At 55.8% G+C, this 22172-nt stretch overlaps 1 protein-coding gene across 1 annotated transcript in view; it reads right to left on the bottom strand.

Moving 5' to 3' along the window:
• KAZN (kazrin, periplakin interacting protein) overlaps positions 1-22172 on the bottom strand; it is a 39913-nt gene that overhangs the window by 1479 nt on the left and 16262 nt on the right. The window contains exons 2-6 of the mRNA XM_070956088.1: positions 6803-6994; positions 3566-3702; positions 2950-3120; positions 2074-2263; positions 1179-1309 (exon numbers count right to left, since the gene is read on the bottom strand). Coding sequence (XP_070812189.1) covers positions 1179-1309; positions 2074-2263; positions 2950-3120; positions 3566-3702; positions 6803-6994 — 821 coding nt within the window. The remainder of the gene's footprint in view (positions 1-1178; positions 1310-2073; positions 2264-2949; positions 3121-3565; positions 3703-6802; positions 6995-22172) is intronic.

The raw sequence follows: 22172 nt of genomic DNA, 5'->3' as shown, positions 1-22172 counted from the left end.
TCCCACCAAGGTTCCTGGGAGACCCACTACTGGCTGCACAACTGGCCCGGGTACTGCGCTGCCAGTCAGTCCTGAGGCAGAGAGGCTGCCTTCCTCACCCTGTCTTTCTCCTGGGCTCTTTTGCCTGGAGGACTACCTAGGCATAACCTGCTCACTGACAGGGTGCAGATGTTCCCACCCACAACTGGGCGGGATGACTTAGCATGCACCGTCAAACAGACAAGGGTCTGCAACCTGTGGCTCTGGAGCCGTATGTGGCTCTTTCATTCCTCTGCTGTGGCTCCTTGTTGCCAGTTGGCTCCACAATTGATAGGGCTTTCCGTTAGGACAGGTAGAAGAAAAAGGACGCTGTGCTAGGATGAGACTCTATGGTGGGGGGGACCAGACTTCTGGTTGGCATAGAAAAAAGGACACTGTGCTAGGAGGAGACTCTATGATGGTGGTGGTGGTGGGGGAAATCGGACTTCCGGTCGGCTCTAGAATTGAATGGGGGGCTTCTGATTAGGACCTTTGTGGCTCTTCGAGTATTTAAGGTTGCCGACCCCTGGACTAAGACAACCTCCAGCCTCCACTCCAAGCACAAACCGGCTGCAGGGGAGAGAATTCACACAATCGGAGCCTTGGCTCCCAGGGGACGAACGCCCCCTGCACACTCGCTGGAGGCCCTGTCCCTTCAGCTGAAAGGTTGGCAGACACCCGCCAGCAGTGAAATCCTCTGAAGTCTGCTACCGATTCTGTGAGTTTGCTACCGAGTGTGCGCTTTGCACGCGCCCGCACAACACTAAAAAACAAACATTTTGAAGCCTTCCGAGTCTGCAAAGGTTAAGTAGAACAGCGGGGGGGGGGGGGGGAATCTGCTGTGCCACGCAAATTAGGTTAGTTAGAAAGCAGGAAATCCGATGATTCTAGTTAATATAAATCTCGCGTTACAACTGATTGTCGCCCAGCTGATTGCCTGAACCAGTAGCATTTCACCCCTGATGCCCGCCTCCTCCCGCTTCCGAAGAGAGTGTGCAAGATTCGGGGTCCTCCTTTTAGCTCTGTGTCCCTTTAAAGCAGCTGCCTCCCACCAAACCTCCCACCCAGCCCGCCAAGGGCAGCAGAGGGGGCCCCCCTCCCCCCAATGGGCTGGAAAAACAAGAGTTAGGAACAGCCAATGACCTGCAGACGCGTCTTACATTGCAGAGGGAATGTGTTCTGTGCCGAGGCGAGTTGATGTCACTCGGCGTGGATGATCGGTCCCCTTCGGCCGCCGAAGCATCGGAGATGATGGAAGGCTGCCGCGAGTGGCACGGGCTGACTCGGACCCCTGAAATGCAAGGGAGGAGTGGGGGGGGGGAGGGGGGAGGGTTAGAGGATGTACACGGCTTTGCTTGTGACCAAGAACCGGAGCCTGGAATTCACACTGAAACTCAGAATCTCGGAGGGGTGGGGGTGGGGGATTATTCTGTTTCCTTACTTATAAAAACAATGTACTTTCCTTGGCATGTTATTCACTGTAAAACTTCAGGAACTCTCTGTCCACTTATTGGTGTTATTGTTTTTCTGAAAACCTGCCTTTGCTTTAAATAAACCAGATGAGGAACGAGGGCCTAAGGGCTGGGCTGGGACTGCGGCTTCTGCAGAACTGGGGACACCAATTTTCTGCACCCAAATGGCCCCTCGGTCTGCAGGGTCCCGTCTACAGCTTGTGTCACTTAACGACCATCCTGTTTAGCAACTGTTCAAGGGTGGTGAAAAAATAAATTGACAACTAGCGCTGATTACTCTTCAGGGTCCCAGGCTGTCCAAATCACAAGTTGCAATGATGCAATGCCTCGCTTAGCGACGGAGCCGCTGGTCCTACCTGTGGCTAAGCGAGGACTGTCTCCACCTGTGGGTGACGCCTGGCAGCACCTGCTCTTCCTCTTCGGGCAGGGAGATTGAAAGGGGCAGTCGCTCGCCTCTTTCTCCGTCCCAGACGGTGTTTGTCAAACTTGAGAGCCCTCGCTAACTTCACCTCCCTCTTCTCACGAAAGGGTCTGTTTTGGGACTGACCTGGGGGTGGGTGGTGGGTGGTGGGGTGCCTCTCACCTTGCCGGTCCACCGTGTGCTGGGGATGGGCGTGGTAGAGTGTCTGCTGGCTCTGCCGGATGGCAGCTGTGAGTGGCAGGTCGGCTTGCATCACCCACTCCTGGTTGCCGTTCAGCACTGTCTCGCCGGGCATGGCCAGCGAGTGCCGCTTGGGAACGTCCTTGGTCAGGGTAGCTAAGGACTGCTTGGCCTGCGTGGGAGGAGAGGGCAGCAGGACAGTGTCATCGCCTGGCACAGCCAGAGATGCCCAGTGTTGAAGACAGCACCCCCCTCCCCCAAAACAGGCCTGCAGCCCACCAGACTCTCCCGGGCTCTTTGCCATTCCTTCCAAGAGGCCCTCCAGATGTGGATTGGCGGATTCCAACTCGGGACTGGCAACATCTGGAGGGGAGCGGCTCTGGCAAATCCATGTCAAGTTAACCCGGTTGGTTTAATCCCAGTTTGGGAAACAAAATTAGGGATGGCGGGAGATCGTTTGTGAAAGGAGAGGCCAAATATTCTCTCTTTGCCAACGATTTTCTCTCTGTCTGTTTGGGGCCAAAGGCAAATGCAACGAACTGCAAAGGCCATCATCCTGTGCGGTTCAGCCTTGTTTTTCCCAAGAGCGATCAGCCCCCCCCTTTCCCTCTCCCCCCACGACTGGCACTCTCAGAGTCATAGAGACAAAGCCCTCATGAACCAAAATCAGAGCCTTGGGCTCTGTGCAGCATTTACTGCTTCCGAGAAGGCTGGATTAAATGACCTCATGGAGCCCTTCCAAGGATCCCTGGCGGGGGTGGGGGCAAAGGGCCTCCCTTCTGTGAGGGAGGGCTTCACCTGGGCCACCTCCAGAGAGCCTCAGCAGGAAAAAGGGCCTGGGGTGGGGGATGGCCTCACCATGGCCAGCTCGGCCTCCAGCTCCTTCATGCGGTTGTCCTTCAGGTCCAGCTGTGAGCGGAGGGCGCTGGCGTGGTCCGTGGCCTCCTTGGCCTGCCGCCTCAGCTCCCACTTCTCCCGCTCCAGAAGGTCTTTCTCTTTGGCCAGGGCCTTCACCGCATCCTCACTCTCCTGGGGGGGGAGGAGGCGCAAGGAGGGGGGAGTGGGCTTTAGAAGATTTGAATGCACCACTCTGGGCGGGGGGGGGGGTGAGCACTTCTCTGTGGGCCTTGGGGTGCCTCCCTCTGAGGCACAGCCCTCCCCAGGGCAGAGCTCCCTCCCACAGCCAGCTTCCTGCCAGGCAGACCCCCCAACCCCGAACGAATGCCCCATATTTAGCCCCTCCACCGTCCCAGGGCCGGGGTGGGGGGCTGAGAGAGGCCCAAGTGAGGCGCAGGGGTGGGGTTTTACAGGGAGACCCCGCAAGCCTCAGGGCGGCATAGCAGGTTCAGCCCCCAGACAAAGAGCCCTGTGGAGTCTGTAGGCCGGCAACTCAGAGGACCTGCTGGTTCTCCCTGCCTGTTAGTCCCCATTGCTTCCCCCACCCGATGGGGTGTGCCCCTTCCCCGCCCCCAACCTTCCGGTGCTGCTCGTAGTTGCGGATAAAGTCCCTCAGCTGCTCCTCGCGGCTCTCCAGGGTGCTGTAGAGCTGCTGCATCTGACTGGCCAGGTCGCTCTTCTCGCCCTTCAGGCGCTTCCGGTCCGCCTTCATGGCTGCCAGAGGAAAAAACGCAGTTTTAGTCATAATAGATAAATAAAATGGCTCAGCTGCACCCGTGTCTCTCTCTCTCCCCCCGCCCCCCCCCCCCGTCCTTTCATTCTCTTCACCTGGTTTTAATTCTGATTTTGATGGGGCTTTTCAGTGCTAGGTGACCTAGCCCAAGTCTTGGACATGAACCCAGGGCTCAGCAGGCAGGATTGACGGGGCTCAGAGGGGTGGGGGTGGGGGCAGAAGGAAGGAAGGAAGGAAGGAAGGAAGGAAGGAAGGAAGGAAGGAAGGAAGGAAGGAAGGAAAGATCTAAGCAGGAAGGCAGAAGAGGGCAGGCCCTCCCCAGGATCCCAGCAGGGCCCTGTCACCTGGAAGGGGCCGACCTTTTCTTAAGGAAGCGTCTGGTGGGTGCACGGAGGGCCCTGGGGTCCACACGGTGGCCCCTAGAGAGGCGGGGAGGCAGAAGGGGCTCTGGATTCAGCCGCCTGTGCCAGTCTGCCTGCCAGGAACGAGGAGGGGGAGCTCAGGCCTCCCCTGCCCCATCCTGCCCCCAGGGCTGCTGCCCAGAGGGCCCATCCACACCTCCCTGGCTTCCCTTACAGGGACCCCCACCTGCAGTGGTGAAATCCAATTTTTTTTACTACCGGTTCTGTGGGTGTGGCTTGGTGGGCGTGGCAAGGGAAGGATACTGCAAAATCTCCATTCCCTCCCCACTCTGGGGCCAGCCAGAGGCGGCAGTTGCCGGTTCTCCAAACTATTCAAAATTTCCGCTACTGGTTCTCCAGAACCTGTCTGAACCTGCTGGATTTCACCCCTGCCCATCTGGGCACTGCCCGGCCACAGCAGAGCCCTGGGCCATCACTTGAGCCCCTCCAAGCTGTGGGGGCCACAAATGGCTTCAAGGAAGGCAGCACTTCCCAGTGAGACCCCTGCCCTCCGTCTGCAAGGTCTTGAGTGAGCAGGGGTGGGGTGGGGGTGCGGTGGGTGGAGTGACCGAGCAGGGACACAGCTTTACCTTCAGCACCCCCCCCCCACATCTCCATGGGGCCTCCCCAGAGAGGGAGGGGAAGGGGCTTTTCCTTCTTATTTGCAGTGGGAGGGATCCCTGCAGAAACTTCTTAATGAGGAAGGGCAGCCAAGAGGAGGAGGAGGAGGAGGCATTTGGGAAAAGCCACCCCCCCCCAGGGCAAGGCTTGGTGGCAGAGCCCCAGAGGGGCTGAGACAAAGGAGGGAGGGGTGTCCTTTCAATCCACCGCCTGGAAGCTGTCCGGCTCCCAAGGGAAGGGAGAATGTGGCCATGGTTGCCATGGAAATGGGGGGGGGGGGCGCTCTGCGAAAATGCTTCCATTTCACTTTGTGGAAGCCAAGCAGCAAAGTGGGGAGGGGAGAGGAAGTTGGCAGTGGCCTCTTGGGGGTGGGGGGAGGTGGGCAGCATTTCATCCCCGGGGGAGGTGGGGATGTGCCAGCTTCCACCCAGAGCTGGATGGCCCTTAGTAGATTCTGGGCTGCCCAGGCTCCCTCCAGTCTCCAGCCATTGCGGGGGGGGGGGTCACCTTTTGGAGCGCTGCTGGGGCCCTTTGAGCCTTTGGTCTCCGGCTGGCAATTTTGGTTCCTTTTTTCTTTTCCAGGGGAAAAACTTCTCCCCCAAATCCCAAAGTCTGGGAGCAAAATCTTGTTTGCATGCAGGTCCTGGAGTCTGCCCAAGCCCCCCCTCCCCCCCCAGCCACTGGCAAAGGATCAGAGGGCACCTCTGCCAACTCGCCCATCCTTCCGCTCTGCGAAGAATGGGCACAATCCAATGCCAACATCCAAGGGGGGGGAGCCTGGAGAAAACAGGGGGGCTGGGGGGGGCTTGCATCAGGGAGTTTTCTGCCCCAGCCCCCCAAGAGGGAGGGGGAATGCGGCGGCTTCAGGAAGGATACTCCCCCCCACAAGCAAATTTTAGCTCTGTGCTTCCAAAATCTCAAGGATGGAAAAAGGGGAGCCGAACTCTTACAAGCTGGGTCATAAGGAGGGGGTCCCCAAAAGGCTGTGAAATGCTTCTCCCCCCCAGCTAAAACAGAAAAGCATTTGACAGCATTTAGAATTTCCTCCCAATTCTTGGGGTAGAAAGGGGGCTCAGGCCCCTCCTGATGAAAACATTCACCCCCAGAACTTCCCACCCAAGCAGGAAAATATGTGGCAGGGGAGGGTTGGGGGGGCTGGGAGGGGAAACGCTGGAGGTCTGTAACTGCTTTTCTGGATTTAGAGAGAAGCCATGGCTAAGAATGGGCCTCGTTAGTTTAATTTATTAAGATCTTTTACTGTTACAACTAATGGGCACACTTTATGGGGTGAGTTTTCACCATACTTTAATCTAAAACAAATTACTAATTACAAGAATTGAGAGGGGGGTCTTCTCCATCAGTTGGAAGGGGCGCCCAGAAGAAACACAACTGCTTCTCATTTTTCATTCAAGGGGGGGGGGAAGCCCCCACATTAATGGATTTCCTCCCTCCAAGAAAACAAAAAGCCAAACACAAAGCAGCCTCCGGGAGAGTCAACAGAGGATCTCCGCTTGGTCTCAACTCCATCGGTCCCAGGCAGGGATTTACCAAAGGTTACAAGCGGACTTGGGCAGAGTCCTCCCCTTGGCCTAAATGCCCCCTTTTAACCCCCTGCTCAGGTGTGGGGGCCCCTTTGATCTGAAGCGGCCTGGCCCCCAAAATCTGACTTTTGGTTTCTCAAGGGCTTCTCCTCCTCTTTCTGCCTTAGGCAGGTAGTCCTTGACTTACAGCCACTTGTTTAGTGACCGTTTGAAGTTACAAGGGCGGCACCTGTAGTCAGAATGTGGGCACTGGGCAACCAGAATGTCTGTATGACGGCTGCAGCATACTGGGGTGGGAAGATGGGCTATGGGCCCAGAACTGCCCTTTCGGGCCCCCTTCCCTGAGCCTGGCCAACTGGCACTGGGGCAACTACTCACTGGCTTCCCTGAAGGCTCCGTTGGGATGGCAGAGCCTGCCTGGCCCCAGGGCCTTTTAAGCGGGTGAGGCAGGGAGGGCCGAGGAGGGCGGAGGCAGGGAAGGGGGGGGCTGGTGGCAGGAAGGGGCGAGGGGCTCTTACCCTGGAGGGCCTCCTTGGCCCTGGCCAGCTCCTGCTCCTTCTGGGCCAGCTGGACCTTGAGCTCTGTGGCCGGGAGGATCTCGGAGGCCTTGTCCCCCTGAGTCTCCTCCAGGTCCTTGGTCAGCATGTCCTTCATTTGACGGAGCATATGGATCTCCTCCTGCAGCTGGCTGACCTCTTCCCGCAGGAGGACTGGGGGGGGGGAGGGGGAAAGAGAGAGAGAGAGAGAGAGACAATGTGGGCCAGTGGTGAGAGCAGACCTCCAATGGAACAAAGACCGGCTCCCTCTGAGCCACCGGGAAAGCATTTTGCCACAGGCATCCCCCTCCCCACCGGCTGCCCCCTCCCTTTACTGAGAAACCACCTGGCATGTTGGGGGCCTCAATTTGCCCACCTGTCTGCCAAGCGGAGCGTCTGAGGCGACCCCGAGAGCACATCATGCACAACTGTGGTTTTCAAACTGGCCACCTTGCGATGAATGGACTTCAACTCCCAGAATTCCCTAGCCAGTTTGGTTGTATTTTGAAGGAGACATTCAAAAAACGGAGCCCACCCTCCCTGGGAACAGCCCCACTCTCGAGCCCGTTTTGCTGCCTGAGCTGAGAGGGGTGGGCGCCAGCTTAACTGAGCCCCCAATTACAGGTACATCCCATAGCCCAGCCATTATGCACCACGGGCTCATTTAGAGTGACTTAGTTTTATTGTATAGCGCTATAAATGACACTAGTCCATATTGTCTGTATGTATAAAACAGGTGTCAAATAAAGGCTAACTTGCCCAGATCTGTAAATGTCACAGCAAATTTATCTGATTACAACTTCCAGATTTTATTTAACCGGATTTTTTTTTTTTTTTTAAAGAAAAAGGCTCCTTTCTCCCTAAGCCAGTTCAGAGACCCAGTTGGTGACTTAAAAAAAGCAAATAAATCAAAGAGGATTTTTTCCCCTGCTTCTTTTACTTTCTGGCGGACTAGAAACCTCCAATGGCCAATTCTTCCAAAACTCTTTTCTGCATTAATTATACACAGAGAGAGACACACACACACACATACGCACTCACGGGCAAACGCCTCACAAAGGCATGACTTCACCTCTTTCTCATTAATTGCATCTTGGGGATAACTGCTTCCTGCCCCCCCTCCCTCCCCACCAGAAAAGAGGCCGAGGCCAACCGACAGCAACGCCCGGCTGGGAAAACACACCTGGGGGAGGGGGGGGGGGGTTGGCAGCTCTTCTGCCCCGTCCTGGTGGGGCGAGATGCCCCACAGCTAGAAGGGACTGTGGACTTTGAAGGGTGTGAAATTAAAGGCAGGGGGGACGGGAGAAGCCCCCCCCCGCCCCCCCAGGTGAAAGGGCTCTCCTCTCTGGCTCAGGGCTGGCAGCGCAGCAGGAAGGCGGGGCTTTGCAGAAAATTCAGCATTTCTGGCATGAGCAATGCTGCAATTATTACGGGCTGTGGGGCTGCCTTAATTACACACCACCATCTTGCTACTGGAAAAATAGGGGAGAGGATCTGATAGAGAGCCAGTTCCTTGGGGGCCAGCCCCACTGGGCTCAACGGGGCCGCTCTCGGGCTGAGCAGGCAGCTGCCTCCGCCGCCCGGGGCCCCTCAGAACGGGTGGGATTCCAACTCCTATCGTCCCCAGCCTGCCTGCCTGCCGCTGGGCACGCGGGCTGAGTGTTGGGACATGTTTGGGCTTTTTAATCCCTGCTCTCCAATCCCCGGCAAAGCCACCCGGGTTGCAAAGCAGCCCAAGTCTGGTCTTTCCCCCCCCCACCTCACCCCACCCCAAACGCTGGAGAATTGGGCACTGCTCCCCGTGCCAAGCGGCCACCCGTGCCAACTCCTGTCCCTTCCTCTTCAGGGGAAGGAAAGAAGATCTGCTTTGGGAAGACCAGGATCCCACTCCTGTTTTTGTGCTGTGTGTGTGTGTGTGTGTGTGTGTGTGTGTGTGTGTGTCTCAATCAGAATCAGATCCGTTTCCTTTTCTTTTCAAACACTTGGGGTTTTTTTCCCTCCAGAAAAAAGAAACTCGCTCTGCATTCCTTCCGCCCCCCCATGCCCCCCCCATCCAGGGACTCGAATCCACCGGCGGAATTTCCTTGGACGGAGCAGGACAGGAAGGGCAGTGTGTGTGTGGGGTGGTGGGAGGAGGGGCTGTGTGTCTCTCCTGGCTGCTCTCCATTCCCATCCACAGCAGCGTCCAAGAAACAATAAACTCTCCCTCGCATTTTTGAGATGCTTCCCTGATGAAGAAGGCCTGGGTCCCTTTCGCTTCTTCCCCCACCCCATGGGGAACATCTGAGATCTGGGGAGGGGAGGGGGCAGGATTCAGGAGGGCTTGTCAAAGAGGGCAGGCCAGCCCTTAAGCGCAGGGCTAAGGGGGGTTCAGGAAGGCGTCAGCTCTCCAAGGACGGACACCCCCCACCCAGTTCCTGGCTCTGCCTTTTTAATGATGCTCTGCTGAGCCCCCCCAAAGACCGCCCCTCCTCACCCTCGGATCCAAAGCCCAGGATTCTCCCCTGGAAGCCAATCCCTGGGCGAATGCCAGATCACAGGGATGGGGGGGGGTCTCTCCCACGTTTTCCCACGCTGCCTGGGATGCAGGAGAATTCCCAAGCAGGGGGCGGTTTATTCATCCGTTCCCTCCCCACCCCACAAGGAAAGGCAGGCAGGTGGGGGGAGGAGGGCAGGATCTGGGGGAGGAAGCATGGCTTGGGAGGTGCCCCATGGCAACGTCCCTTCTCTGCCATCCAGACAACCTTCTCCTGGAGAGGGACCAGTATCCCTGCAAGCACTTTGGTGCCTTGTGCACTGAAGATCCTGGATTCAAGGCTGGGATAGCGCAGCGGGCTGCCCAGACCCTGCTCTCCACCAGCCTAGTGCAGGGGTCAGCAACCTGCGGCTCTGGAGCCGCATGTGGCTCTTTCATCCCCTCTGCTGCGGCTTTCTGCCACTCAAAATATGCGTCACAACCACCAATGTGCGACACCCACCAGCACATAATTTATTGAGCGAGCGTTTCAACCTCCGGTAGGCCAGCCATGGATAAATCAAAGAAAAGAAAAGTTTCAGAAGAAAGCAGAAGGTTTAATTCAACTACATATGCTAGTTTTGTGGCCGCTCAAGAAACAGTCAGGCACGGGAAGGGTTTTGTGGCTCCCGGTGTTTTCTTTTCTGTGGGCAACGGGTCCAAATGGCTCTTTGAGTGTATAAGGTTGCAGACCCCTCAAGCCCCCTCCCTCTCTGGCCCTCCTGGCAGAAGCCGAACCTAGGCTGGAAGACCTCTTGGGGGGGGGGGCAGATGGAGGAGATGGACCTATGGGCAGCCCCCCTTCTCCGGCAGCCAGGACCATGCATGGCATCCTCTGGCCAGCAGCACCCTCAGCCAAAAGCAGCCTTCTGCCGGACAGTTCGGGTGTCCTGCCAATCCGGAGATTCAACTGGGCCCCGATGCAGGGGTCTCTGTGCCCAAGGAGGTGGGTCAGGTCTGTGCAGGAGGCCAAAAGCCACTGGGTGGAGGCCACGGGAGGAGCCGCTGAGAGACACCAAGGAGGAGGAGGAGGAGGAGGCCAGAGTCAAGATGAGTAACCCAGGAGCAGCCCAGGACGCCTTCAGGTCCACCCAACCTGAAAGGGACGTCCCAGGAATCCATCTGTGGTGTCAGGACGCCTTTGCCTGAGTTCCACCCGTAAGCCAAGTTTCTGCCAGCAGATGTCGGCTTGTGAGTTGCCGCCTCTTGCTTCCTTGAGCTTTGGCTGCCCTCTCAGCCTCGCACGGCCCCAGAACCCCCACCCCCACCCCCCCAGGCTGGGTCCCCTGAAGTCCAGGGATCAAGGCGACATCTTGGCTCCTGGAGCCAAATGACCAGCCTCCCTTTCCGTTTTCTTTCCCTATCTGGCTCTCTAGGAGCTCCCTTTTCTCTTCAGCTTCATCAAAATGACAGGACTTTATGCCCGTTTCTTTGAAAACAAAGTCCGGCCCAAATTGCAGCCCTGATCTTGGGAGAAACTCCGGAGGGCCAAGCCTGGTTCGTGCACGGAAGCAGCAACAAGCCCACATTTAACTGCTGCCGAGGACGGGGAGCCTTTCCTGCGGGGGGGGGGGGGAGGGGGGCGAGGGGAGGGGGGAAACCAGGCCATTTGGCTGGCCAGGCAAGCCAACAGAGAAGCCGAGGAGGCATTTCCCGTCAACAAGGGGGCGGAGGGCTTGTGGGCCGGCCTGGAGACCGTTCAGGGAAGTAGCTGCGGGCACCTGCCTGGGACGGCCCCTCCCCCCGGGCATTTCTGCCAGGTACCCGGCCTTCTTTGCCAACAGGCTTGGCCGCATCCATGCAAGGCCAACGTCTTCCCCTTCCTCTGCGCCCCTGTGGCCCCTACAGCAGCAGAGACATCACCCCCGTCTCAATCGGGGGTGCAAGCCGAACGCAGCGAGGGGGGAGGGGGTCAATTCTGGCAGTCCCGTTCAGCAACTGCATTCGCTTTTCATGGCACCACCAGCAAAGTCCAGCTCACGCTTGCCCAGACCCACACATTTAGCCCTGGCCCCCCTGAGAACGTAACTCCTCCCTATATATTTCCAAGGGGAACCCCCCCACCCATTTCTCACCACGAGGAAAAAGAAGCCTTCCCTTACCAGCCCACTTCATTCACCCTAAGACAGCAATTTAGGTTTTTAAATAGATATTTGACACTAAGTTAAGCACACAAGGCACTGAGCCCAGTCTTTGGCCAAGCCAACGAAACTGTCGGACAATCAAATCAGACCAGCCTCCCAGCGCACCTGCTGAACTGGTGGCTGGGCTGATCCCAGGGGAGCAATGTGGGCTTCTGAACACATCCTTGACCGAGTGAAGCACACCGTCAGAGATCCTGGGCCAAGCAAACCAATTGCCCCACGTGGAAAGTTAAAACAGACCAGGGAGACATGCGTGTCTGGGACGGTTATCTGGGTGTGGCGCACAAAGAGACACGAAGGCTGGCCAGGTGCAAAGTGCAGGCTGAATAACGCAACCTCCCCGAGCGACACCAGGGAAGCAGGCGGGCGCCCTGCCCCCAAAGCCCCCAGCAAAGCTTGGACAGGCCAGCCAGCCAGCCAAAGGGGCGCCCTCCGCCTGGCTCCTGACCCGACTAGGCCGGCTCTGGGTGGGTGGGGAGGGTGGCCAGCGGGAGGCCAGTGCGGGCCCCTAACTCTGGGGGGCAGTGGGCCTTTGGGAAGGGGGGCAATGGAGGGCTCACCAGACAGGGTGACGTTCTTGCACAAGGGCGCAGCTGCAATCTTCCCTTCAAAGAGGGCCCCGATTCTCTCGAATTTTAAATGCAATCAACACGATGAGGTCACCAAAGTTTTCATACGTTCTGATCCCAGCAAATGAAAATAAATTCTGAGTTTAATGGGTTAAACAGCCCAGGGGAGTCCCTGGCGCTCGGAGGATGTTCCCTAGTTGGGTCACAAAATGTCCAGGACAACCCAGCTCAGCCGGGACAAGCAGAGGTTCCCCTCTACTGTTAATACATCAGCCCAGGACCGAGTTCGAAAGCCGTCTGGCCAAGCAGTTCTGTCCTCCCTTGTCCCCTCGACTTCAGAAGGTGCTTGTGAGTGTAAAGATCGGGAGGGACTAAGCGCTCCTCCGGCCACCGCAGGAGAGTTCAAGAGTGGACTTGCAGCTTCCAGACCGTTCCCGCCCCCCCCCTCCATCCCCGACTCATCCCTCCTGAAGGGGGGGGGAGAGACCCAGATAAACACTCAGGTCAAAAGGGAGGCCAGCTCCACCTGACCAGCCCTGGCTACAGGTGTCTTCCCAGGTCAGAAAGAGAGCCCACCCAGGGAAAGCGTGGAGCGAGCCCAGCGCCTGAATCCTGGACCGCAAGTCCCCCCCCTCCCCAATCGTAACTACACAGCAACATCCTAAACAATGCAGCTCCAGGCTTTTCCCACAAGGCACCATTTCTGCCAAAGAGGGTCAAGCCAGGAAAGTGAGTTATATCTCGGGAGGGGCAAGGGGGGAGCTGAAAATAAGGACCTTTTTCCAGGAGGGCCTGGAGAAGTCCTCCTTTGAGGGGCCTTCCTATTCCCCCCCCCTCAACGTAGAACCCAGGACTTTGCTATTCAGCCCAGCAAATTCCAGAAAGGCCTTTTTCCTTCAGTCCCAAAACTTCCTGCAGGGACCCCAAGTCGTCCTTGGGCTAAAGTCCAGCCTCTCCCAGTTAAACTATAACTTTTCTGGAGGTGGGGTGCAAGCAGGGGAGGGGGTGGGCGAAAATATTGTTGCAGCATTTTTTTAAGACACAGTGGCTTTGCAGGAGAGAAAGAAACTCTCCCTCAATGTAGAACAGCCCCCACTCTCTGTGTGTGTGTGTGTGTGTGTGTGTGTGTGTGTGTGCGCGCGCGCGCGCTTGCTTCTCACAAAGGCATGAAATAATGGTTTGCAAGCAGGAGGCTGGTTTCAAATGAGAACCAGACCAGTTTTCTGACACAAAACAAACAAGTCCTCTTTGTTTCCCTGTCCTCCAATGCAGTAGCTCTCCTGGCCTCCTTCTAAGCACCTAGTCCTCATGGATCCATTGACAGAGGCCTTGGGTGGCTGTGTGCCATTGCAGGGAGCCTGAATTTCAGCTTGGCTGGGCTGAAGGAAACGGGGCAGCCGGGATCCAAGGAGAAATGAGGCACGGAGGGGGCTGTTGCCTCCCCCAGGCAGCTGAAGGAGATTACGCTGCCCTCCCTGATGATTTTACTTTTATTCATCAAACACCTCAGTGGGTTGCTTTTATTGCTAGAGTAGCTTCCTTACTCTCCCCTCAGGCATTTCTGCAGCCCCCTTGGTGGGCAGGGAGACCCACAGCTTCCCTTCCACCCCATTTCTCTGGGAGAACTGCAGGTGGCCCCTAAGTCCTAGCAATTTCTCCAGTTCCTCTGGAAAGGCACTGGCCAGGGCGACCTTAAGTGGCAGAGAGTTCCACAGGCCACTCCCCGGCAGCATGAATGGACCTCCCGAAAGAGACACCCAATTCTATGGCGCGCCAGAGAGAGAAGCCGCGGCACAAACAATACCGCAACATCGGGGCCTTTGGGGGGCCTGCTGGGTGCCAAAACCCAAGTCAGACCCTGGCACAAGGCAGCTGACGTGGCCCTGCGCTTAGCAGTCTGAAGTCAAAGCCTCCCTGGGCCCTCTGTGCCGATGCTCACGTCGCAAAAGCCATGCCGTTCTATGCCAGGCTCCTGCCGCCTTCGAAAATGATCTGCAGGAGGGGACTCCGGTACCCATCACTACTGGCCAGCGGGAAGGCCGCCCAGATTCCGGGAGGGCACACCTGGCCTTCCTCAACCCTGAGCCAAAGAGAGGCCAGCAAGGACCCACCTCAGAGGGCTTCTGCCCCACGCAGGGTCCCCCAGGGACCCCCGCGGCTCCCGGCCACAACGCAGCCAGCTGACATGGCGAAAGCTAATTAGCCGTCAAAGGCAGGCACCATCCCACAAACCCATCAGGTTTGGCACTCACCGCAGGAGCCCTGCCGCAAACCACACCTCCCTCTCGGCTACCGATTTGGAAACTCCCTGCAGGGCACCTTCTCCTGCCCGCCAGCTGCCCAGAAGACACCCCCTCCCCCCCGTCCCGAAGGGGCTTCCTGGTCCTCCGAGGCCTGAGAGAAGCCTACAAGGTGGGAGTGCCCAGGGCCATCTCCCCCTTCCCCCCATCCCCGGGACCTGCTGCTGCCACGGGGCTCTGCCCCTCCCCAAGCTCCCCTCCCCCGGCACCCTCTCCCCACGCCAAGCCCCCTCCGACTGCCAGCAGAGCCCAAAGAAGAGCCCACCAAGTGTGGGAAGAACCGGAGGCTGAGAGGCAGCCCGGAGACCGGCCCAGCCCCCTCGCCCCCACCTACCCGGCCTGCTCTCCTCGCTCTCCGATTTCATGCTGGGGGGGGGCGGAGGGGCTGCTCTGAAGGCCAGTCGGTCCTTCCCTGCCTGCCTGCTGCGGTGGCTGCTGCTACTGCTGTTTTCCCCTCTCTTCCGCCCGACTCCTCCCCAAACCAGCCGGAAGGAAGGAAGGAAGGAAGGAAGCACCGGTTGCGCTACCTGGAGCCCCGGCCTGCCTGGGCTCAACAGGTGCTGCTGCTGCTGCTGCTCTGCCTGTGCCAGCCGGAAGCTCTGCCGGGCAGTGGCAGGGAGGCGGCTGCCCGGCAGGCTGGGCCATGGGCCGTTTACCTGCCCAGCAGGCCTCCATGGGAAGTGGGCGGAGAGCAACAGAGCCACCAACGGCGGCGGATTCTGCCTGCCTGCCTGGTCTCCTCTCCACGAGGGAGGGAGGGAGGGATGCAGCGGTCATCAGGAGATTTGCCTCCTTCCCTTTTTTTGAGGGGGTTCCCACCTGCATGGCCCCTTGGCTGTCTGCACTCCAGAAGGGCAAAAGAAAGAAGAAGGCTGGCCAGGGTCTCGCTCTGGCTCAAAGGACAAGCTGCGTCCTTCTCAGGCTGCAGTGCGGGGAGGGGGGAAACCCCAAAATCCCTGGGTCTGTGAAACATGTTGGGCTAAAAACCTGCAGAGTTGGCGGGGGTGGGGGTGGGGGAGTATTCCTGGGCAACCGCGCCGAGAGGCAAGGATCGTCCCATTCGGACTAAAACATGACCTGTTCTAATAGGTCCTTTCACCAACACCATGAGGACTAGGACCTTGCTCTCTGTGCAGGAAGACGCCTGCACTAGACAGGTGGCAATGCTCTGCTTTGCCAACCAAAATTTCCAGGCGTGACCCCAGGTGGACCATGGATGGCGCCAGCCCTCTGGGCAAGGAAAGCAACGCTCGGACGGAGCCCCGCTTTGCCCTTGAGAGGGACGCCTCACACTTATGACTGCTGCAGCTCCCCTTTCCCCGCGGTCGCACACTTTGAAAGTGGCGTGGATGTACCACCGTGGCAGCATCCCAGACAAGCAAAGGGTCTGCTTAACGACTGCCTGGTTCACTTAACAACTCAACTGCAATGACCCACTTAACCTGCAATGACCCAGGGCAAAAAAGGTCGTAAAATTGGCCGTGACTCACTTAACAACTGCTTAGGCTTAGCAACAGAAATTTCAGACCCACTTGTGGTCATAAACTCTGTGCTCCAAGCGAGACAGCCTCACAAAACTGAGCTGGGCTGGAAGATGAAAAGGGCCAGGTGGGAGACCCCCTTTGACACACACACACACCCGCTGCAGGTTGGGGACCCTGCCCTAAAACCTCCCGCTGAGCTCCCCCCCTTCCTTCCCTTTGGCAAGGAGCCACCTGGGGGGGGGGGGAGAGGCAGAGAAGAAAGCCGGGCCCCTTCAGGGACTGCAGAGCCGGCAGCAGGCCAGAAACATTTTAGGCTGTGGGAATTCCAGACTGAAAGAGCCCGGATGAGAGAGTCGAAGGCACAAGAGACAAGAAGGGAGAGGCGCAGGGCCAGTTCGGGCTCCGTTGGGGAAACTCTCCGCTCTGCGCCCCCCCCTCTCCCCCCCCCCCCCCCCCGCTGATAAGAGGGCGCAGAGGAGGAAAGCAGCTGTGCCTTTTCCAGGCCCAATAAAGGCCCAAGTTTTGGCTTGGCTCCACCCGGTCAGTGATGCTGAGCAGCCCCTTCCTCTGCCAAGGAAAAGGGACGGGAAGGGAGGAGAGCTGCACGAGTGAAAACCTGGGGCTAAGGGATCTGCCTTCACGGAGACCCAAATGGTACATCAGAACCCTCCTTCAACCTGAAGGAAGTCAGAGCCCCCCCCCAATCTATCTCATTTTGGGGGAGATGCGCTGAGCTCAGCTGCTCCCCTTTTACCTGCCTGGCTCTTTAGATTTGAAACTGCTTAGGCAGACGCACAAAGGGGCTGAGGGAGGCGGAAAAAATCCCTCCTTTGGCTGCTGGCCTTTTTATTTTTCTTGTGTGGCGTTTACTCCGACACAAACCCGAATTCTTTTGTCTGTTCCTAACATCCAATCTATATGTTGGCCTACAGAGCCATCCCCACTCATCTCCACCCCCACCCCCACCCCGTCGCCTGCTTGAGCAAGGGGTTGGGCTACAAGACCTCTGAGGTCCCTTCCCGCTCTATTCGGCCTGTCTGCAGTTCTTTCGGAGTGTTTTCCTTCCCTCGGTGCTGTTTCCCTGCTGACGTTTCTCTCTCTATGTGTGTCACACCTTCTGCAGTCTGGTGGGTGGCAATGAGGAAACGTGTTTGTTGCTAAACCACTAAAACCTGGATTATTTCCTCCCCTCCCGGGTATCAGGGAGCCGTTAGTTCAGCATAATTCAGGTGCTTTTCCTGGTCGGTCTTGAGGCTGCTGTGTGGTCCTTGTCTTGTTTCCAGAGTCTTCACTGGACTAGTCTAAAGCTCACAGGCAATATTTAATTTCAGAGGATTATTTCAGAGGCACTTTTTCACGTTGATCTGGACTGCCAAACCACTCCAGTTGAAAACTGAGTCAGCTCTATTTTCCCAGTTGATTTGAACCATTGGATCAAACCAAACACAATTTTAATCTTCTCGCTTTAATCATTTCCTCAATCCTGGGAAGAGGTGTCCTTTTCTAATGTGGAAGGAAGGGCTCGTTCAGGGTGAGGGGCTGCTGACTGCTGTTCTCCAGGGAAGATGTTTAGGGGCATCGGTATCAACGGGTGATGAGGGGAGGGGGCTCTACAATCTGGAAGAGGAAACCTTGGACCCCTCAAGCTCAGCCTCTGGGCTTAAGGATCACGCTCTCCCCCCCCATCAGGACTCAGGGATGGATCCTTCCCTCCTTCAGAACCACACACACACACACACCCCAGGCTGGGCGGGAAGAGGGCGCTCAGTGGGCCTGCGGAGAAAACATTTTCTCCTGGGGCCGAATATTATTCCTGCACTGGCTCCCACAGTATCTATTTCCGTTCTCCTTCATCCCTCCTGTTTTATTTACCATGGGAATATTTCATTTTTAGCTTAACAGCCTCCTGCTTTTATGGTGGTCGCCTGCCAAAGGTGGGGCCACGGTAAGAAAACATAAATAAACCAGAGGTCAAAGAAGATAAAAATAGGGGGGGGAGGGTGTCAGGGCTGGGCTGCAGAGGCCAATTCTCTATTCTGCATTAAATTCTGCTTCCCGGGCTACTTTTTGAAGAAGGAACCGCAGGCTTAAATTTAACCCAAGGACATTTCTACACAAGCACCAGGATAACAACAATAACAATAATAATAGGGCCACCACAACAACAGCAACACAACTTCCTGCAGCTACAGGTAAAGCTTCGCAGGGGAAGTGGAGTTAATCAGGGGGCATAAGCCCCTTCCTCGGCAGCAGCACGCCAGACTCACTGCTTTCTCCCAGGGTGCATCTTTGTGTATGTGGGTCTGTGTGTGTGTGGTTGTGACTTCTCAGTCTAGCCGACAGCTGGCCTCATCAGAGCCAACCACCGCTCTGCTCAGCCCAGCCCACACTGGCACCTTGGCCATTCCTGCTTGCAAGCCCCCCCCCCACCCCCAGGCTCCCCATCAGCTCTGGAACGTCTCTGACCAGGACACAACTCTCATGGGTGGGGTGGAGGGTATACTTGCATCCCCATCTGGAGCAAGAAGGCCAGGGGGGACAGGCTCTCCCCGATGGCTCCAGTTCCTCCGTTGACCAAAACTTCCAGAATCCACCTTAATTTGGAGAGACTTGGCGGTGGACAGGGATGGCCTAATGCTTGTATTACTGCAGTTTTCATTTTAATTAGCCATGCACAGTTTAATGGTTGTAACCTATTTTTTGTTCTGAGCCACCCATACCCCAAAGTTGTGACAATATATAAATGTAAAAACAAGCCCCGTTTACCAACAAAGAAGCAGAAATTATCCACACATTTCATATTAATTAAAAGAGTAAGCATCTATCTCAGGGTAGAACAACGTTACCTAGAATAAATACCAATTTTCGGAGGCGCCTCCTAGCCCGCGAGGTTAACCTGAGGTGGAGAGATGGCTAATTAAAGGACGAGAGGGCAGGAAAGGTGCTGGTCTCACCACAGGGGAAGGTGATCACAGGGCCAGCCCTGCCCTTCTTGGCTCAGCCGACCTCACAGGAAGAAACAGAAGGAAGGAAGGAAGGAATCCAGGGCCCAATCCCTGGAGTTAGCCAGAAGGAAAGGTACCATAGGAATCAAACAAACAAATCACCACATTTACATCCTGTGGTGGAGAACATATTCATTTCTGGCAAAATAAATAAATAAATAAAACCTAGCTTCCAAAGGTGCTTTTTCAAAAGGCAGCTAGACTTTCTGTGCTTTTTTCCCCCCTCTCTCTTGAAAGCATTTTGCTTCTCATCTAAGAAGCATCTTCAGTTCTGCCTCAGCCATGACTTGGAAGACTGAGAATCTCCACAGACATAAAGCTGGCGTCCATTTACTGGACCCCTGAAGAAGAGTCGCAATATGCCTACTTTGGAAGAGATCACTTCATGTCTGAGCGCAAATCCTTGATTGACCACAAGCCGATAGTGGTCATTATTATTATTGCCACTTTTCAATGATGGTCCAAAAGAGTGCCCGGGTCAGGGGAGGGCTGTTTCAGCACCATGGAGAGCTGCCCGCCTGTCCTGGGCTCCCACCAGGGGCCAAAGGTCAGCTGAGACCCGGCACTCTGTAGTGGCAGCACTACAGTTCCCAGCAGCCCCAGCCAATCAATCATGGTAAAAGATGCTGCAGGTGTGTTCAGCCACACCTGGTAGGCTGCACACCTGCTCAGGGAATAAAAAGACAACATGGCATTCACACAGCTCCCTGCTCATTTCAATAAGCTGCACATTCTGTCTCCAAGAAAGCCGCTGAAATTCTCTTGCTTTGACCAAACTGAAGGAAAACTGATGAGGAAAGGTGCCGGAGAAATTTCGTGCAAGGTTCTCCCCCAAATACCCAGCTAAGGATTGGGCCTTGGAAATCAAAGGGCGGTAGATATTTTGCAAGGCTGCCTTTGGCTTGTTCATCAGAGAGAGCAACCAATGCCGAGTTCTTGCAAATGTTCAGACGCTCAACTGATGATGGAAGGAAACATGCCCAGATCTGAATTTTGCACCTCTTTGTTCACCTCACTGAAAAATCCTCTTGGCTCCCCGAATGAAAGCTAAGACATTTTACTCATTCATATGACATTCTCTGATATCAGATGCAGCTGCAGGAACAATCCCCCATTTTGTCATCCTTAATTCAAACACTGGCCTCTCTTTCTAAAAATGGGGATTTTTCAGGTCAAGTTCCTTTCAAGCTCACTCACACAGAGATGGATTTTAGCCTTTCATAAAGAGTTTCTGTCTTCCCTCCGAAGGGACAGAAAGCTACACGGTAGTAAAGGAACATCCACCACACAACGTCAATTCCAGCCCCAGGAAGCTTTTCGGCTGATTTATGGCCTTACATTTCAGAAGGATTTGCTCGACATGCATTGCGGAGAAAACCAATTTCCCAAACCTTTCCACCGAGAGAAACACCGGCCCTGGCGCTCCTCTGAAGCTGGGCGGGGGTGCGGTGGGTGGGTGGGTGGGTGTTCCTCACAGGGCTGAAGAGCACCATCGTCTGCAGGAAGCAGAGCCAGAATTGCCACTGAGCAGGGGCACCTCAGGAGAAACTGTGTGCGAAGAAGATGCAAAGTTTCTTTTTTTACTTTTTAAAATCACCAAGTGGCAAAATGACCTAAACAGTGAAAAGGGAGAAACGAAGAGACACCAAACCTGAGAGCTCCAGATGTGCCCTTCAGAAAAAGCTGGAGGAGGAAATCAGGGTCCTAGGAGGCTTAAGGAGTCCTTGCCGAAGGATGTGGGGCTATCACAGAGGAATATTCTGCACCCTGCTTCCATCTCCCCAAAGTTCTCTTGGGTTGGGGGGGTTAGAAACTATCAGCTATCCACAAGAGAACCAACCTATAAGGAATTGTTCATTAATGGGATTTTTAAATTTCCTTCCTGTATTTTATAGATCAGCATAATACATCAGTTGCCCATAGCTTTCAAAGATGACTTTACCAAAAGAGGGAGGAGGAGTTGGAGTTGGAGTTGTGAAATCCCAGGGTTGAGAAAAGAGACCTGGGGGATCTTCTGGTCCAGTGCAAGATTCCTTCTATCATGTTGGACAAATGACATGTTTTCTTGGGAACCTCCAGTGATGGAACTGCCTGAACTTCAGGAGGAAGACTGCTTAATAGCTGAGGAGGAGGAGGAGGAGGAGGAAGAGAAAGAGGAGAAACAGGAGGAGATTTTGTCAACAGGTGGCAGCACACAGCTGACCTTGAAAAAGGGAAGCCAGGTCAGAGCCCATTAGGCAGGGGGTGGGGTAGGGTGAAGAGGCTACCAGGGAAGGAGAGGGGCTCAGCCCACCTTGGGAATTAAAGGTGCTTCCACCCAAGGCAATGATGGCAAACCACTTCTGCACTCTTGCTAGGCGAACGGGACGGAAGCGGTCAAGAAGCCCCTTGTGCGGGGTTCAGCTCTTGCCTCCTTCAGCCCTTATGTGGCACCATCGGGAAATCCAAGGATGTGGGGCTTGGAAGTGGATTTGGGGTGGGGGAGGGGGCAAGCTGCTTCTGTACTGCGGCTGGAGTTGAGCCCAGCTTGAGAAGTTCTAGATCCCTGAAAAACATTCCACTTCCAGAAGGCCGAAAGCAAAGGGCCCATGGGTGGGGAAGATTGCCAGACGTGTTAAAAATCTCCTCTGCAGATTTTAACCTCTGCTGTTTCAGAGCTGGGAATTTGGAAGAGGGCGGCAGAATCTCTCAACCCCAGAGCAATAACCTCAATGAATCTGGAGTTTGACTTGGCTGCCTCGCTGGGTGAAGGACGACGCAGGAATAAAATTGTATCAGGAAATCTCTTTTGACATCCAGGAGCAAGAAAAATTAATAAGAGGGCTAATTCTCCGTGCGGCTTAATCAAATCAACCGATCCAGCACCCCGTTCCTGACTTGACTGCTAATTTAATCCCCACGCGTGTTTTCTTCATTAAAACTATGGCATTCGTCAAAAGGAAGACGACTGGATTGATTAATCCAATTTGCTGGGTTTCAATCGCTGAGTGACATCCCACTCCCCACCCCAAAATAAAAATGGGGATCTGGGACCGAAGGGACCTGGGAGCCAACAGATGCTCCCAGGTAAAGACAGTAGTGTGCTTTTACGATCTGGGTGTTACGCTTCCCATTTGTCAAGCAAGGAGGATGGGCTCTGAAGTTCCCTCCCACCCCCCAGCCAGTCCAACCAGGGGAACTTCATCCTCCCAGGGCCGCTGGAGAGATGCCCGGGAAAAATCTTGCCTGTCTTGGCTTTCTGGTTTCTGGGTGAACGCTCAGAGGTTATTTGGGGGCCCAGGAAGGGCAAAGGGTTGGTGATGGAGCTTAAAAAAGGCAGGAGGGAAGAGAAAGGG

The sequence above is a fragment of the Pituophis catenifer genome, unplaced genomic scaffold, assembly GCF_029215685.1.
Source record: "Pituophis catenifer annectens isolate HBS135680 unplaced genomic scaffold, rPitCat1.0.hap2 SCAF_18, whole genome shotgun sequence".
Taxonomy (NCBI): Eukaryota; Metazoa; Chordata; class Lepidosauria; order Squamata; family Colubridae; genus Pituophis; species Pituophis catenifer.
This window is presented reverse-complemented; position numbering and strand designations above follow the sequence as displayed.